The following is a 17,830-nucleotide window of genomic DNA, read 5'->3' on the forward strand; positions in this document are numbered from 1 at the left end:
CATCCATCCATTGCTAAGGACTTGTTTAGTGCATCTAGTCATTCCTATCATGTCCTAGGCTCATTCATTAAAAACAAATAAATTTGATGCTTGTATGGTACCACTATTGCTTGTATGTTTGAAATGATCTAGTGGTAGCATAAGACATGTTGTGGGCTTGTAAACCTAGTGTTTGATCTAGAAAATAAGCTATAAGTGTTTAACTCAACATGGTACAAGATAACCATTATTTAGAGGTGTGAAGAAGCTTGTCCTTGGATCAAACCGAGTTAAATATCTTTTATAAGTAATCTAGATTGAACCAAATTGGGAAAATGATCCTTATTTCACCCCAACATATCTATAATTTGAGCCCACCCTTTGTGCTAGTTGTTGACAAAGGGGGAAAGAAATTCACAAAGATACTAAGATAGGAGGTGCAAATAAATGAAATGACATTGTAAGGGGATCAATATAAAAAAATGCATACAAGTAGGGGGAGCAAGCTCATAAACTTGTATGTTGCATTTCAATGTGCATTTCATATATTTGATTGTATGACACAAGCTCTAAATTTCAATATCCATGCTTGTTTGGTGTATGCTAGTTATAGGCTTGAATGATGAAATGGAAAACTAGCATGCATAGGCTAAAGTAACTAGACTTATGTTCATTCAATGGAAACTAGACCCTTGCTTGTAATATTAATCTCATGGGGTATTCTAGTTTTTGTGTATGTCTAGTTACTAATGGTGCTAAGAATAGTATATTGGTGCACTCCGATTGGTATCACGCTTCAAAGGTCCATCTCTTATACCTTAGCATCATTTGGTAGACATTGTCTCCTATATTTCCTATCTAAGCATATGTGCAAGCTTCTTTCCAAACTCTTAGCACATATGTAGGGGGAGCAATCGCTACCATATGGGATTCATGAAACTTGCCCATACCCTTTTACACATGGTAAATATGCTTGGGCAAGCAATGTGGATTTAATTAAATCTTAATTCATATCTTTATGTAAGGGTTGTCATCAATTACTAAAAAGGGGGAGATTGAAAGCTCTAGTTTGGTTTTAGTTAATTGATGAAACCCTAAGTGCTAACCTAGTTTATCAAAGTGATTATGAGATAGGTAGCACTACTCCAAGTGATGAAGCAATGGTAAGATCATGATGATGGTGATGGCATGGTGATGATCAAATGCTTGAACTTGGAAAAGAAGAAAGAGAAAAACAAAAGGCTCAAGGCAAATGTATAAATAGTAGAAGTTATTTTATTTTAAGTGATCGAGACACTTAGTGAGTGTGATCACATTTAGGATCGATAGCCGTACTATTAAGAGTGGTGAAACTCGTATTGAAATACGGTTATCAAAGTGCCACTAGATGCTCTAACTCATTGCATATGCATTTAGGATCTAGTGGAGTGCTAACACCCTTAAAAATGTTTGTGAAAATATGCTAACACATGTGCACAAGGTGATACACTTGGTGGTTGGCACATTTGAGCAAGGGTTAGAAACTTCATCGGCACCCTATACAGAAAAGACAGGGGTTCACAGAGTGACCGGACGCTGGTGGTGTAGTGACCGGACGCTGGGTTCAGAGTCCAGTCAGTGATAGCAGTAAGCACACGGTCTCAGTCTTGTGACCGGACGCTGGCGTGTAAACTGACCGGACGCTCATGGTCCGAGTCCAGTCTGTGCGGACGTACGCTGACGTTAGGCGCACAGAGGAAACATTGAGTGACCGGACACCGGGTGTGTCCGGTCGAGCATGACCGGACACGTCCGGTCGTGAAATTTTATGTTTGGAACCTTACTAGAAACGACCGGACGCTGGGGTCCTACGTCCGGTCACTTTCTAACTGACGCATCTGGTCATCACTTGATCATTGAGATCGGGCGATCGGTGTTTGAAGCCGATGACACGTGGCAAGTATCGGGGCACCGGACGCTAGGGTCCTATGTCCGGTCACCCCGTGTTATGCCCAGTGAAGGGGTACAATAGCTCTATTTCGTGGGGGCTTCTATTTAAGCCCCATGGCCAGCTCAAGCTCACTCTCTCGGCCATTTGCATTGACATAGCAACCTTGTGAGCTTAGCCAAAGCCCTCCCACTCATCTTCATCATTGTTTCATCATCATTGTGAGATTGGAAGAGAATCCAAGTGCATTGTTTGAGTGATTGCATCTAGAGGCACTTGGTGTTCGTGTTTTGCTGTGGGATTCACTTGTTGCTCTTGGTGGTTGCCACCACCTAGATGGCTTGGTACAGCGGAGGATGATTGGCACGAGTCGGTGATTGTTCGTGGCCATCTCCGGTGATTGTGAGGGGATTTGTACCTTCCCCAGCGGAGCGCCGAAAGGTAACTCTAGTGGATTGCTCGTGTCATTGAGTTACCTCACTTGTGGGTAGGTTTTTGCGGTGTCCAAATTGTGTGGACGAGGTTTGTGCAACATCTTTTAGCCGCTGAACCACCAAGTGTTGGTCGACACAACGGGGACATAGCGTGTTGGCAAGCATGTGAACCTCGGGAGAAAATTGGTTGTCTCTTGCCATTTGGTATTCTCCTGGTGATTGATTTAATATTCACCTTGTGATTGGTTCACTCCTCTACACGGCGGTATAATCACCCTATTCACTCATTTATATTCTTACAAACTAGTTGTGGCAAAGCTCTTTAGTGTAATTAGAATTGAGAGCTTGCTTTGTTATTTTAAGTTCATCTAGTGGAGCTCTTTAGAGTCATAAGATTGAGAGCTCTTAGTGAGTAGTAACATTGCTAGTTGTGTGCCTAGTAATTATTGCAAGTAGAATTGTTGGATAGGTGGCTTGCAACCCTTGTAGAGCTAGAGCAAGTTTATAATTTGCTATTTGTCATACTAATCAAATTGCTCTAGGTGATTTATAGATTTTTAAATAGGCTATTCACCCCCCTCTAGCGATATTAGGACCTTTCACCGTCGCCATCCAGATCGATCGGAGCAGAACCGCTACCGACATCAATACCGAACAACGAAACAACGTCCTCATGGGTGTTGTCGTCGTCCTCGCCCTCGGGGGCTAGGCCTGGCGATAAGACGACATCGTCTCTAGCTCTGTTCCTCAATGGTGCGTGGGGCCGCCTTGGTTGCTCTATGCCATAGCTAGAGGACAACGCATCGGCTACCGACCTATGCAAAGAGAAGAAGGGTTAGGGTTAGGGTTCATACCTGCACAATCGGAGCCCAGTGCTAGAGAAAGAGAAGACGAGGGCCACCTAGAGAAAGATGACACATCAATTAGCAATGACGGCGAGCGGCAGAGGAGGGATAGATGGGGACATGAACTCACATAATCACCGAGATCTAGAGGGGAGAGAGGGAGAGGGAGAAGGGAGAGGCAGAGATGGAGGGGATCAGGGTCAAGGAGGAGGAGAAGGGAGCGTTGTCACCGGCGATAGGTGGATCAGAGTCGAGGTCACCAGAGCTGCAAAGGAGACCGCGATGCGTGAGGCTGAGACGAGAGAGCGGTGCAGTGGGTGGGGAAATCAAGAAATGATTTAGGGTTTTGGGGTGAGGGGGAGGGACTGAGGGAGCATCGTCGCCGACGGTAGGTGGATCAGAGTTGGGGTCACCAGAGCTGTAGAGGAGACCATGATGCACGAGGTGAGAGTGAGACGAGAGAGCGGCGCGGCGGGTGGGGATCAGGAAATGATTTAGGGTTTCGGGGTGAGGGGAGGGACTGAGGGAGTGTCGCGGCGTCCCGCTTTTATATGAGAGGGGTGTAGGTGGGGGCATGGAGCCATGGCCGCGGTGAGCCATTGGGGGCCGACTATGACTGGGCCGGCTGGCCGTGGCGTGGGGGGGTTAATGGGCGTTGTCGGGCCGGTCGTTGAAGGCCAGGCTATGCTGGTCTGGCACGCCGTGCCTGGGGTAAGGCCCAGGCCCGGCCTACTACACCGGGCCATGCCAGCCCAGGCCCGTACACCACCGGGTCGAGCCGTGCTCGTGTGGGGCCAAATTTGCGGGCTTCGGATCAGGCCCCATGCCTCGGGCTGCATGGACATGTATAGCTAGGTTTGATCAAATTTATAGAAAAGAAGAAGGATATTCTTGACATCGAATTAGCATTGTTAGAAACATTATTATATCAAATATATTTTCATGATTTACATTTTTAATGGAGTAGATGTTAATATTCTTCTCTATATATTCCATTATAGTTTTATTTAGAACAATCTCGGATCTCTTGTATTTTCTCCTACAACTAAAAAGAATAAAGTATGGACATTTTTTGTGCGATATTTGTTTTGGTTCGTCCGTCTGCCCACGCCTGTGATCCCACATCTCCTTGATTGAATATTGCCTGTCATGTGATAGAGGAATCACGATAAAATAGGAAGTAGAAAATTATTGTGCTATCCATATACACATTGCATGTTTGCATGCACCAGAATACATGGGAACGAGCAAAAGGAAAGAGAATTAACATAGAAGGAAAGAGAATTAAGACAAAAGGAATCTCTTTGTATTTCTGAGAACCTTGCCAAATCTGCCTACATTTAATTACTTCCCCTCTTTGCATTTGCAAAAGGGATAACTTTTTCCTCCTTTCATTTTGTTTCACGCTCACGTGTTCCATCGCCCTCGCTTGCTGTTTCTTGCGTGAACCATAGTTGATGTCATCTGTCTTCCATGGCTTAGCCTCCCAATCCCAAGAGAAGATCCCTACCTCTCTCTGACTAGAGATCCGGCCTGCCAGAGGATCTCCTCGAGTCCATCGGGCAGCGTCTCGTGTCAGGCCACGACGCGGCGTTGTAACGCCCCAGCCCAGGGCTTAATAGGATTAATAGGATACTCATACCAACAAGTTGCAACTTCTTTTCTGGAAGCCCATCTCTTAAGAACTCCAAGGTTAAGCGTGCTTGGCCTAGAGCGATGGGTGACCGACTGGGAAGTTCTTCTCGAGGGTGCATGAGTGAGGACAAAGTGCGCAGAAAAGACTGATGTTGGTCTGTAAGGGCAGTCTATGTTCTAGGAAAGCTATCAGATATAAGGGGGCCTGGCCTTGAGGAGGCGGGACGTTACAGAATGGTATCAAAGCCGATCCTTGTGGTTTCACGGGCGCGTGTGTTAGTTGCGCAGGCATGGTGCGTATGGCTGGTGTGGATCCAGAGTGGTCACCCAGCATGGCACATGCGCTGGCACTGGACACATGGACGTGGCCAAGAGGGGATGTTCCTGGCCTAGGGTTAACCGACGAGGACGTCGGTCTCCTAAGGGGGTGAGGATGTAACGTCCCAGCCCAGGGCTTAATAGGATACTCATACCAACAAGTTATAACTTCTTTTCTGGAAGCCTATCTCTTAAGAACTCCAAGGTTAAACGTGCTTGGCCTGGAGCGATGGGTGACCGACTGGGAAGTTCTTCCCTGGGGCGCATGAGTGAGGACAAAGTGCGCAGAAAAGACTGATGTTGGTCTGTGAGGACAGTCTATGTTCTAGGAAAGCTATCAGATGTAAGGGGGCCTGGCCTCGAGGAGGCGGGACGTTACAGGCGTCCTTCCTATCCGCTTGCTCCCCATGGCGCACCGCCGTCCCGTTTGTGACCTTTAGGCCAGTAAGGAAAATGGACCCTTGGCCCATTTACTTTGGATTTTGGTGTTTGATGACCAACACAACCAAATTGGACTAATGAATTTGCAAGTGTTTGTTTTGTAGTTCAATAGGGTGCAAAACATAACTTGGACGAAGGCGACGTGATGATCTGATGATCAACACCTCAAGCAAGACCTTAGGAGCACAAGAGAAGACCCAAAAGATCAAGCCGAGTCCAAGCATGAAGATTGGAACCAAGCCGTATGCAAGATTGCGAAGAAATGAGCTCACTGTGGTGACCGGATGCAGGACCGGACGCTGGACAAGCGACCGGACGCTGCGACCGAACGCTGGGCAAGTGGCTCAGCAGACAGGCGACCGGACGCTGGACCGGACGCTAGCGGCAACCGACCGGACGCAGGACAACAGCGTCCGATCGAGTACAGTAAGGTTCCAGAGCGGCACATCTGCGACCGGACGCGTCCGGTGGCAAGCGACCAGACGCTGGCCAGCGTCCGATCAGTAAACTACCGGCTCAACGGTCTAGACGACCGGACGCGTCCGGTCAGGACGATTCAGTGTCCGGTCAGTAGCAGTTTCGCGGGAGTTCGACCCCAACGGCTACTTTGTCAGTGGGGCTTATAAATACAACCCCCAACCGGCCATTTGAGAGGCGTGGAGCTAAGGAAACATACCAAGGGTGTTGATACACCATTTTAGTGATCTCCACATGCATAGTGCTTAGTGTTTTATTAGGTGATTAGCATAAGTGCTTTGCGAAGTGCTTAGGTTGATTAGACCACCGCTTATGCGCTTCCTAGTGTTTAGTGAGGTTTGCATACCTCTTGCCACCCCGTGCTTGCAAGCACAAGTGTTGTACATCGGAGGGGCTTGAAGTCTTGCGAGATCACACCAACCACGTTTGTGGTGTGGCCACCACCGTGTACTGGATGGAACAATGCCCGCGGCGTTTCGGCCGGAAGCTTGATAGTGAAGACGGCGGGGAGCATCTGGGAGAGGCTTGCCGAGAGGCACATCGGAGACCCACTTGCGCGTGGGGAAGGCCCGAGGCTATCCACGGAGTTACCCGACCGGGAGCTTAGCCCTTGCGAGGGATTCCTTGCGAGGGGCTCCAACGAGGACTAGGGGGAAGCTTGCGCGCTTCTCGATACCTCGGTAAAAATACCGGAGTCGTCGACGGGAGTTTGCATATCTCTACCTTGCTCTTTAGCTTCCGCATTTACATTGATTACTTTATTACGCTTGCGGTAGAGATAGCAACACACTAGCAAAACCATAGTTGCACATCTAGATAGTTTATCTATTTGCATAGGTTTTGCTTGGGTTAGAAAAAGAGGCCATAGTTTAGAGTTAGAATTTTTAAGTTGTCTAATTCACCCCCCCCTCTTAGGCGTCACGGTCCCTTCAGGGCCGCTCCTGCTGCTCTCGTTCGACCCCGACTCGGACCTCGTCGGCTTCTACTGCATCTCGGAGAAGAAGGTCTTGTCCAAGACGCTGCCCGACGTGCGCGACAAGGTGGCATGCAGCTCCTCGTGTGGGTGGCTGGCGCTCATGGACGAGGCGGCGTCTGTGACGCTGCTGAATCCATTCGCCAGTGCCCTTGCCCCCGCGTTGAGCTCCTGCCATCCGGCAAACACGTCGCGGCGGCGTCCTCATCGAAACGCGTGTTTAGGGTCCATGGCCGGTGGGTCCTTCATCCCACCAATGGCTACGGGGACGCGGATGCCGCAGGCAGAGCCATCAAGCTAGAAGACATGAGGGACGTGTTCTTCCGTGAGATCGTGCTCTCGGCGCCGCCTGACGCCGCTGACCGCGAGTGCGTGGCCATGGCCATGCTTGGGTGCTCCACGGAGGTTGCGTTCTGTCGGGTTGGTGTCGACAGCGCATGGACGCTGCTCAACACCAAATTGGAGTTCTCCGTGGGGTCCATCGTCCACTGCTAGGACAAGTTCTTGGTCTGCACTGGAGAAATCTCCGTCTGTAGCAGCAACGTCGCCGGCGCTACTCCAACCGCGACGCTGCTGCCATCGCTGTCGCCACCTGCGGGGCTCTACCACCACAGCTACCTGGAATCAAACGGTGAGCTGCACATTGTGGGTGCCATGGTGAGCACGTTCCACGAGACACAGAGCTTTACCTACAGCAGCGCGATCTACAAGTGCAACCTCCACGACTGTACGCCGAAGTGGTCCAGGGTGAGGGACATCGGTGATCAGACACTGTTCGTGTCTAAACATTTCAATGAAAGCTTCAGTGGAACAAGTGTATCCAAGTACAAGGAGAATAAAATCTACATGTCTGAGCCATTGTATGGGGATCCATACGACTTGGTCCATTGACTGGAGATCGTTGATATTGCTACCGGCGCATCCGAAGTGAAGCCCGTCCAGGAAAAGATGCAGGCTTCCGAGACTCTAGGTTGGATTCGACTTAATCTCTGGAAGCTCTAGAGTTTATGAGCCTACGACGCCACGCACTCCGTGACTGTGTTAAATTCATAAACTTTGCTTTTTAAATTAAATGCCACTTTAACGTTAGTATTTAATTTAACAGTATTGTTATCTTATCGTACGATCCGTGTGTTTTTAATATAAATTATTAATTATCCCGTAGCAACACACAGACACACTGTCTAGTAGGCAAAAGAAGAGTAGGAAGGAAGAGGGGCAAAGAACGAAGTGAAAGGGAGTTTGTCCAGCCAACCAACCAACAAACCCAAAGCTGTTTTGTCCCTTCCTTTACGGGGCATCCTCCATGGACTAACAAGGCATCCATTCGTCCCAAGTACTACTACATCAAGCTTAGTTTTGCAGTAAGGCTGTGAACCAACCTTGAAAAGGGAAAACATATGCACCAGTCCTGGAGCAAAACAATGGAGACAGCTGAGGAAAGGTGGGAACAAAAGGGGAGCACACAGCCATATGACTCCATTGCCAATTGCCTCCCACAGTCGCACCTCATCACTGTAGCAGCAGCGATAAGACTACCACGGCAAATGACATCAGACATAGTTAGGCAAAACAGGAAACTAGATCCTGCCCATCTAATCTAAATCTAAATAATCCAAGAGCCGGAAACAATCCGCAGCCCCAACCGTTTGGCGCCCCACATGCACGCCAATCATTGGGGCCATGGGCTGCCAGCAAGACTGGGAAGAAATCAGTCGCAATCATCACTTGCCCTCCCTCAACAAAGTACAGCGGGGCAGCAGAGAACATCGAGTGCCATTTGTCATCATAAAAGCACCGCCACGATTAAAAGAAAAACACGTCCCCAATGCACAGGAGATAAACCCAATGCACAATTTTAAATATTTAACATGCACGATAAATAGATGAAACAGAGCAAACATGCACGGAAATTCTTCTTTGATTTCATTCCATTCAGTTGCTACACCAATTTCCAATGGTTTGTCATGGTCATACAACAATAAATTAGGTTCCACCATAAAACTAGGAACCATATAATAATAACCTCATAAAAATGTCACACAAATACCCCTGGCCTTCTACTGTTCTAGATAAGCATGGAACAACTCAGACAATGGTGGCAAATACACAGACAAGGAAACACAAGTGACTACAACAGACAAGACATGACGAACCACAAACCTGTGTATATAGTACACAATAAACCAATGAATTAGACTCAAGAGACCAGAATGGGACTCCCAAAAACCCATTTGACATTATGTCTTATAAGTTGTGCCAATACTCATTGCAACATGTTATACAGCACAGGAACCGCTTTGACAAAAACCGACACATTCCCTATCTTTCAAGGTTCTTTGTACCTCATCAAACAGGTAAAACAATATAATTCATTCATGCTATATAAGAGGCAAAACCCAACTCCCGACAACACCTGCGACTCCATGCCTCCCACCATTAGGTGGTGGTGGGAGCAAGAGCCCAAATGATCCAACCCGCTGACCTTGAAGACTGACCACTGACCAAGCTGCACCACTGGTGATGCAGCCCAAGGACTGACCCTGCTGCTGACTGGGACTGACATGACGACTCCCTGAGACCAGACCAATCGGACCCAACCACGACTTGGACGACGCGACTACCCCACCTCTGACTAGCCCCAAGCACTAGCCAAGGCATAATGGCACAGTCGCAATTCCAAATGGGCATCTGCATGTACAATATCACATCAGAAATCGGAATTTTCACACCCATACACCACCCATTTTTTACTCAAGACCGCTAGAGAGAGCATACCTTCAGCCAAAGTTGAATCCACCTGATGGAACAGAGGGCTGGTTCCCGAAGTTGAAGCCATTCTGAGGATTGTCACCTGAGGGCATGGCATCATCTTCCTCCTCCAGCCAGTAGGTTTCGAGCATCTTGACAGCCTTCTCATATATCTCGGTGTTGTCATGGCTCTGCAGGTTCTCAATCTTGTCCAGGCCCTCAGCATCATCAATCATCTGTGCGTAGACATTGACATCGCCTGCACCAAGGTTTTTCTCTGCCTCGCCAACCTTCAGGATGTTCTCAAGACCCTCCAAGCAAACTGTTACGATTCTGGGATCTGGGCAAACAAGCAGGTCACAGAGTGGCTTAATGCACCCCTGGGCAACAAGGTACCTACATTTCGTACAGTAGACAATGTTATCACAAATATTTTTAAAAATGAAGAATACTACTACAAATAACACAACAAACTTAAGAAGATAAAATTAAAAACTAGATATTTACATACTTGATCTGATCATGTGTGCCACCAGAAGTGGCATTTGAAATTGCCCAGGCTGCTTCTTTCTTGATGTCAAATTCAGCAGTTTGCAGAAGTTGCACCAGAGGTGCAATTATGTTTGCATTGATAGCGGCCTGCAACCATATAGGATAGTAATTTAGGAAAGAAACCAAACAGAACAGAGCAGTTGAATAAGAAGAAACCAACCAGGTGATATCATTTAAGTTACTGGGACTATGGGAGAAAATGTTTGTTTTATTGAAATAATTTTCAAGTCAAACATCAGGTTTTTTAAAGAAATACCATAAGCTAATTCAATTCAATATGCACATGATTGTAAAAGACTTGATTTATCAACAGAACTTTAAGCACACAAACCTGAATCTGTTCCCTGTTACCAGCTGTGATGTTTGAGATCGTCCAGCATGCTTCTTTCTTGATGCTTTTCTTGTGGTTGGTAGTCAGGAGGTTCAAAAGGCATGGAAGTGCTTGATTGTCAATGACACACTGCAGGAAGGAGAAATATTTAGGTTCAGTGGAATATGGAATGTCAATATGGTACAACAGTGTGGAAAGCTAATTTTGAATATTTATTTCAATGAAATTGGCAACGAATTCTTGTCATCAAGGCTGAAAATCAACATGACCAATTATATGTACCGTCTTAAAAGTTAGCTTAACAATCTGTCATCATCAAGACCTACATCCAATAGGACCTGCTAAACAGTGCTGCGAAAGTGCATTTGTACTTATAAACTATCATTTGAACTATAACAGAGAACAATTTCAAAGAAACTAAACCTTAGATTTAACAAATCAGCCAATTGATTCAACATCAACTTAATATGGATATTTTTTAAAAAAAGTAGATGCATCTCTACAGGAGATCCAATCAGGTAACTTAGGCTGGCAGAATCATGAAATGTATAGAGAGATGCAATGATGCAATGAAAGGGTAGAAGTATAGATACAAGAAGAGAGAGGGAGAGACACTAACATATATATATGAATGAATGAAATAATATAAAACTGTTTCTGCTCCATGACAATACCGATTTGACTGCTAGATAATGTATCTAGCAAATAAAACTGTTTAAACAAACTAGTATGACAAAGTACAAGCTGATGCGACTTCCCCCTGTCTGACACCTGCATGGACCCATATGGGCACCATGACTAATCATGTCTGCAACATCTACAATGCTACCCAGGACAAAAGAAGCTTTCAAATCTAGTCTAGGCCAGTATTGCAGCTACATCACGGAATCAAGAACATCAATACAAGGGTAGACTGATTTAACTGATGACAACACACATTCTGACTGCATTAATTTAGCAACAGCAGGATATACATCGATGTAGAAAAAAAAAAAAAAAACATTAAAAAGGATGTCCAACTTGCCAATTGAGTTTACCTGCGTCTGCATGTCATCACCAGTTACAATGTTACCCACCGTGCGCAGAGCTGGAATGAGAACAGAGGCCGAAGGATGCCTAAATAAAATTTCAGGTGTTATGATCTCAATCATCGATCATGGTAAAACGTTAGAATGCTACAGAGAAAACATATATAAAAAATTGCACTTACATCAGAAGTTCCACAAGGCGAGGGAACACACCAGATTCAATAACAGCTTGGATTTTGTCATTAGTCCCATCAGATAGGTATGAGAGAGCCCAGCAGGCATCAGTTAGGACCTCCTCATCCTGAGAGTGGATAAGGCGCTGCAGTGCTGGCAATGCTGGTTTGACCTACTCAAGCATCAACAAAACAATATCATTAAAAGAATCAACTTTGGCCAACACAACAAAAAGAAACAATCCCAGATAGAAACCTGATCAAAGTTTGGTTGTGGCTTCCCACGGCAGAAGTTGGAGAGAGTCCATGTGGCATTCCTGAGCATCGAGAGCTTAGCATGCTCATTAAGCTGCTGCAGCAAGGGGAATAGCCCACCGTGGCCAAGCACCAGATCACGGCACTTTGGGGAGTCACCAGCAACATTACCTAAAGCCCACACAGCCTGCAAAACAAAAAAAGAAAAGAAAGAACCTAAGCATCACTCTACGTAAGTCTCATATAGTAGAGAGTAACTCTTGTAATTCAGTGCATGCCTGTTCACGAACATCCTCGCTGTGGGAGTTGAGGAGCTTAACAAAGATGGGCACAGCACCACTCTCAACCACCACCTTGGTGTTCTCTGATGTGCCTGATGCAATGTTGGTGAGCGCCCATGCAGCCTCAAACTGCAGCGTAAGTTATACATAGCAAGTTGGCACCAATTAGTAAGAGAGAAAATAAAGTGAAGCCATATGATTGATCAGTGCGACTGTTACCAGACCTGGAGTTGGGGATGGTCCTCACGTGTAAGGAACTCAATGAATCGGGGCACCACTCCTGTGCTGATCACCTCCTCGATTGGTGGACTACGCTCTAGAGAAATTGAAAGGAAAGTCAATCAGCAAGGTACCACTTGACAACTTTCACATAAAAGTTGCAATGGAGTTAAGAACAGTGTATCATGGGCTCATCTAGATTCACCAGCAAATACAAAAATCCCATAGGATAATCAAAGCTGCTATCTACGATGTACAATAATATGAAAAGAGGCATGCAGCCTCTCCATATCTTTTTAGCCCATTCTCACCGGTCTAAAAAATGACTGAAACAAGTATATACTACTGAGCAACAACAATTGCCCCAGCAGCCAGCAGAACACTACTGAAAAAATAGAATAATTATTCATGAAATCAATTGCTTTCGGGAACATAATTTTTTTAAAAAAAAAAGTTCCTGGCACACTTGGTCATAAGCACGTTGCAGAGGCCAGGCCATATGGTAGGGTTTGTTTTTTTTATGGTAGGGTTTGTTTTTTTATGGAGACAGTAAATTTAAGCAGTAGTAGTCGTAAAATGGGAGGATACAACAACTAATTTTGCCACCCTGCAATTAGACGACAGTCAAGACACGTATACAACAGTTACCTTAAGCACCTAAACCTTTTCTTAGCCCAATCTGGAGTCTCAAAATTACATATATATATATATATATATATATATATATATATATATATATATATAAATAAAATTGGCCCGGCAGTCAGCAGAACAATACTTAAAAAATAGAATAATTATTCATGAAATCAATTTTGGGGGCATAACTTTTTTTTGAAACTTCCTGGCACACATGGTCATAAGCAAGTTGCAGAGCCCAGAGGTAGAGGGGGTTTTTCTCTCTCTGGAGACAGTAAATTTATGTAGTCGTAGTCGTAAAATGGGAGGGTGCAACGACTAATTTTGCCACCCCGCAATCCAGAGCCGTATACGACAGTTACCTTTAGCACCTAGAACTGGCCATATCCAGATACCGTCACGCATGGCCTAATACTACTCGACAAACCGCCCAAATCTCACCCCCTAAACTCTATCCATCCGGAAACGGTAACTGCACATAAGATCCGAATCTCACCTATGGAGAGCAGCTTCCTGAACTGCGTGGTGGCCTCAAGCTGCACGGTGGGGTCGTTGGAAAGAACGGCCTGCACCATCGCCGGCAAGCCATCGAGCTGCACAAGCAGACAAGGAGAAAATCAGATCCGAACCCGTCAGATCGAGTACCACCCCCGCCACCCAAACCCTAACGAAGGGGGGCGCGGATCAGATCGGGGCCAGAGCGAGCGAGCGAGGGAGCCAGGGCAGCGCAGCGCCGCACCTTCTGCTGGAGCGCGGTGGAGTGGCCCATCGGCGGCACGGCGCCGGCGGCGGAGGCGGGGAAGCCGTCACGGCGCTTCTTCTGGAGGCTCTCCTCGCGCTTGAGCTTGCGGATGTCCACCATCTGGCCCTCGCGGCGGCGGCGGCTCTCCTCGGCGTCCACCGTCTGCTTGTAGTTGCCCTTCCGCATCTGCTCCCGCTCGCTCGGCCGGAGCGACATCGCGGCGAAACCCTAGGGGACCCGGCGGCGGCGCGGGGGGTGTGCAGTCGAGTCGTCCGCGCAGCCACGCACGTCAAGACCGACCCGATTCGATTTCGAATTGGGGAACGGGAAGGAGAGAGAGAGGGAGTTGGAGGTGGGGGAGGTTTATATAGGCGGCGTTCCAACCGGGGGTAGCAAAGGAGGGCCGGTGCGAACGTGGTAATTTGGTATAGGGCCTGGTTGAGATTGTAAGTTTTTTTACTCTCTCTTTATCACATTAAATCTTTAGACATATGTATAGAGTATTAAATATAGATAAAAAATAACTAATTATACAGTTTGATTGTAAATTACGAGACGAATCTTTTGAGCCTAGTTAGGCCATGATTGGACAATAATTGTCAAATACAAACGAAAGTGCTACAGTGCCAAATACTGATTCTTCACTCCAATCTAAACAAGGCCTAGGCTCGAATGGATTTTTTTCTTCTTATTTTGGCTGATTCAATAGTGGAAGAATAAGCTAAAATAAGTTGCCGGCTGAAAAGTAGTTTAAGAGAACGGGGCCATGACGGTTTCGCACGAGTGAATATGGTACGTACAGTATTTCTTCAGGGCCTTTAGCACAACTTCGGCTTCGCGCGGCACTCGCCCTGGGCTGTGTCAAACGGCTATCCAAAAATGGCTCTTACAAAGAGTTCGAAACTTTAAATAATCCGGAGTCGCCTTTATATTGAGGACCTGGCTTCTTGCCAAAACAAAACATGGCTTATCTTGGACCTCGTAAATAAATTTGATATAAATTATTACAAAATTACCATGGGAGCCGTTCTTCGTCGAACGTTTTTCAAAAGGGCTTCGTCTCTATCGGAGGCACTACTTCACAAAATGAGTCAGAGCTATTTTATGAAGAGCTGAAGTCTGGAGCCCTTCCAAACCGGCCTTTAGAGTTGCATTCTTGTATCTATACCTTAATATTGAAGAATCAAAATTTCTGCCTCATTTTTTGTGTCGCCGTTCCGGTCTGTTTTCTGGTTCGTGTGCGTTTTGGTTTTATTTTGTGAGTTCCCGTTTATTCCGGTTCCGTTTGTGGTTCATGTGCGTTTTTGTTTTGTTTCGCGTTCCTGTTTTCCTCTCTCCTCAGCCGTCACGCTGCTGACTCCCCGTGCTGACCCCACCCCGACCATGGATGTGGACCACACCCCACCCTCGATCTTCCTCCACCTTGCATGAGCACAAGTCGTAAGCATGGATCACAAACACCGCTGCACATGCTTCCTGGGACAGAGTGCATGTGCTCAAATCAAGCACGACCGTGGGAGGTCCACTAGAGCTGGAGAAGAACATGTAGCCCCACCCCATGCTCGTCTTCTCCGGCAGCAAGCCCTTGCCTGCCCGCTATGCTAGATACTACATTGGTGAGCCCAACAAGGGGACACAGAGATGTGAGGATGGGCCCTGGGGGAGGATCTCACCTCCGCTCGAAGCCAACACCATGGCCGCCTTCTTCTCACCTTGCTCCCTCACCGCACTTGGGGGAGAGGGAAGGGCCGCCAATGACTCTGAGCCCTTCAAGTAGGACCCACCCCTCCCGACAACCCTCACTACTTGGGTGACTCAGCATGCACAGGATGACGATCTCGGGCGCCGGAACGCCGGTGAGTGCAGGCGCAGGAATGTGGGGCTGGTACCGCGGTTGCAACGCACGAGGCTATCATGCGGTAAGGGAGCAGGGGAGGGCGTGCGACGCTCGCTACTTCTCTCCCTGTTTGGTGGAGCGCGGTTGGGTCCGTGAGGGGTGGGCGCGCAGTGACCTTTCGTGAGGGTGGGGGACAACTCCTCCCTGGGCAAGCTTCTCTCCATCCAGCCCCTTTGCTAAGATCTAGAAAAGCTCCTCCCCGTTGCACGGGAGGAACAATGTCGGGTCGAGTGGAGGAGACGAGGGTGGTAATCAACGTGTGGGAGTTCCGTGGACATCATTGGAGCATGCAAGGTCACCTGATAGTAAGCGGGAGAAAGGAGGAGGAAGAAGAAAGAGGTAGGGGGCATTACAAAAAAACAAATGGGGTCGTCATCCTACAGTTGTTCAGGACCCTGCAAAACGTAGGGCCTGTTTGGTTGTGTCCCCAAGGAAACTTGCCACGATTCTCAGGCGTTGGATTTTGGGTGCCTGGGGCTGAGATCGTAGCCTGGCCAGCTAGCTGCCTGGCAGGGCACGATCCAAATAGCTATGTAGAGTGTGGTGTATTTCAAGGAGCGACAAAATTATAATTGCATATCTCAGAATAGGTGAATTATAACGACAGTTCTTAGTTCCACGGAAATTATAACGTCAATGTTCCAATTAACTACACATTCTAAATTATGAAACATATCATATATTTCTTTTATCCGTGTAATGAAAAAAAACTCAATGGAACGGTAAATCACACTATAAGAAGTAGAAAGGAACTGATACATGAAGAAGGAACCAAAATACTGTCTTAAATGTTATGAGTTTCACTCAAGTTAGAAAATCCTAATAAAATATTGTTTGAAACCTAAAAAGGATGGACCAAAACTAGATGGTGGTAAAGAAAACAGATGTCAATGTAAAAGAACGGATAGAAAAAAATTGCTCTCATGGATTGGAAAAAAAGAAAACATATGCCAATGTAAGAGAACGGATAGAAAAGAAGAAACAGATGAAAAAATTGCTCTCGTTGAGAGTAGACCTAAACAGACGCCAATGTAAAAGAACGAATAGAAAATATTGCTCTCACGGACAGAAAAAAAGAAAACAGATGCCGATGTAACAGAACGGATAGAAAAAAAAGATGATAAAAAATTGGATAGAAAAAAAGAAAACAGATGCCGATGTAAGAGAACGGATAGAAAAAAAAACTGGATAGAAAAAAAAACAGATGAAACGACGACGACAACAACAAAGTCTTTAAGTCCTAAATAAGTTAGAGTAGGCTAGAATTAAAACCCAGCAGAAACCATTAAGGTTCAGGCACGTAAATAGCTGTTTTCCAAGCACTCATATCTAAGGCTAAGTATTTGGGTATATTTCATCCTTTCAAGTCTCCTTTTATTGTCTCTACTCAAGTCAACTTTGGTCTTCCTCTGCCTCTCTTCACGTTACTATCCCGACTTAAGATTCTACTACGCATCGGTGTCTCTGGAGGTCTTCATTGGATATGTCCAAACCATCTCAACCGATGTTAGACAAACTTTTCTTCAATTGATGCTACCCCTAATCTATCACGTATATCATCGTTCCGAACTCGATCCCTTCTTGTAAGACCGTAAATCTAACACAACATACGTATTTCCGCGACACTTATCTGTTGAACATGTCGTCTTTTCGTAGGCCAATATTCTGTACCATACAACATAGCAGGTCTAATCGTCGTCCTATAAAATTTGTCTTTTAGCTTTTGTGGTACCCTTTTGTCACATAGGACATAAGATGCTTAGCGCTACTTCATCCACCCTGCTTTGATTCTACGGCTAACATCTTCATCAATATTTCCATCTCTATGTAGCATTGATCCTAAATATCGAAATGTATCATTCCTAGACACTACTTAACCTTCCAAATTAATATCTTCCTCCCCCGAGTAAGATCCCCATCTCTCTATAGCATTAAT

At 46.3% G+C, this 17,830-nt stretch overlaps 1 protein-coding gene across 1 annotated transcript; it reads right to left on the bottom strand.

Annotated features, from left to right (window-relative positions):
* Positions 1–8,932: 8,932 nt before the first annotated feature.
* Positions 8,933–14,332, bottom strand: LOC136516437 (importin subunit alpha-1b-like). Its single transcript, XM_066509832.1, has 11 exons — positions 13,995–14,332; positions 13,752–13,848; positions 12,625–12,716; positions 12,398–12,529; positions 12,121–12,306; positions 11,874–12,037; positions 11,701–11,779; positions 10,664–10,792; positions 10,292–10,419; positions 9,808–10,176; positions 8,933–9,720 (listed from the first exon to the last, which is right to left on the bottom strand). The coding sequence occupies exons 1-10, from the start codon at positions 14,211–14,213 to the stop codon at positions 9,810–9,812; spliced, it is 1,593 nt and encodes a 530-aa protein (XP_066365929.1). The 5' UTR covers positions 14,214–14,332; the 3' UTR covers positions 8,933–9,720; positions 9,808–9,809.
* Between the last annotated feature and the right edge of the window lie 3,498 nt (positions 14,333–17,830).

This window comes from Miscanthus floridulus, chromosome 17, assembly GCF_019320115.1.
Source record: "Miscanthus floridulus cultivar M001 chromosome 17, ASM1932011v1, whole genome shotgun sequence".
Classification (NCBI taxonomy): domain Eukaryota; kingdom Viridiplantae; phylum Streptophyta; class Magnoliopsida; order Poales; family Poaceae; genus Miscanthus; species Miscanthus floridulus.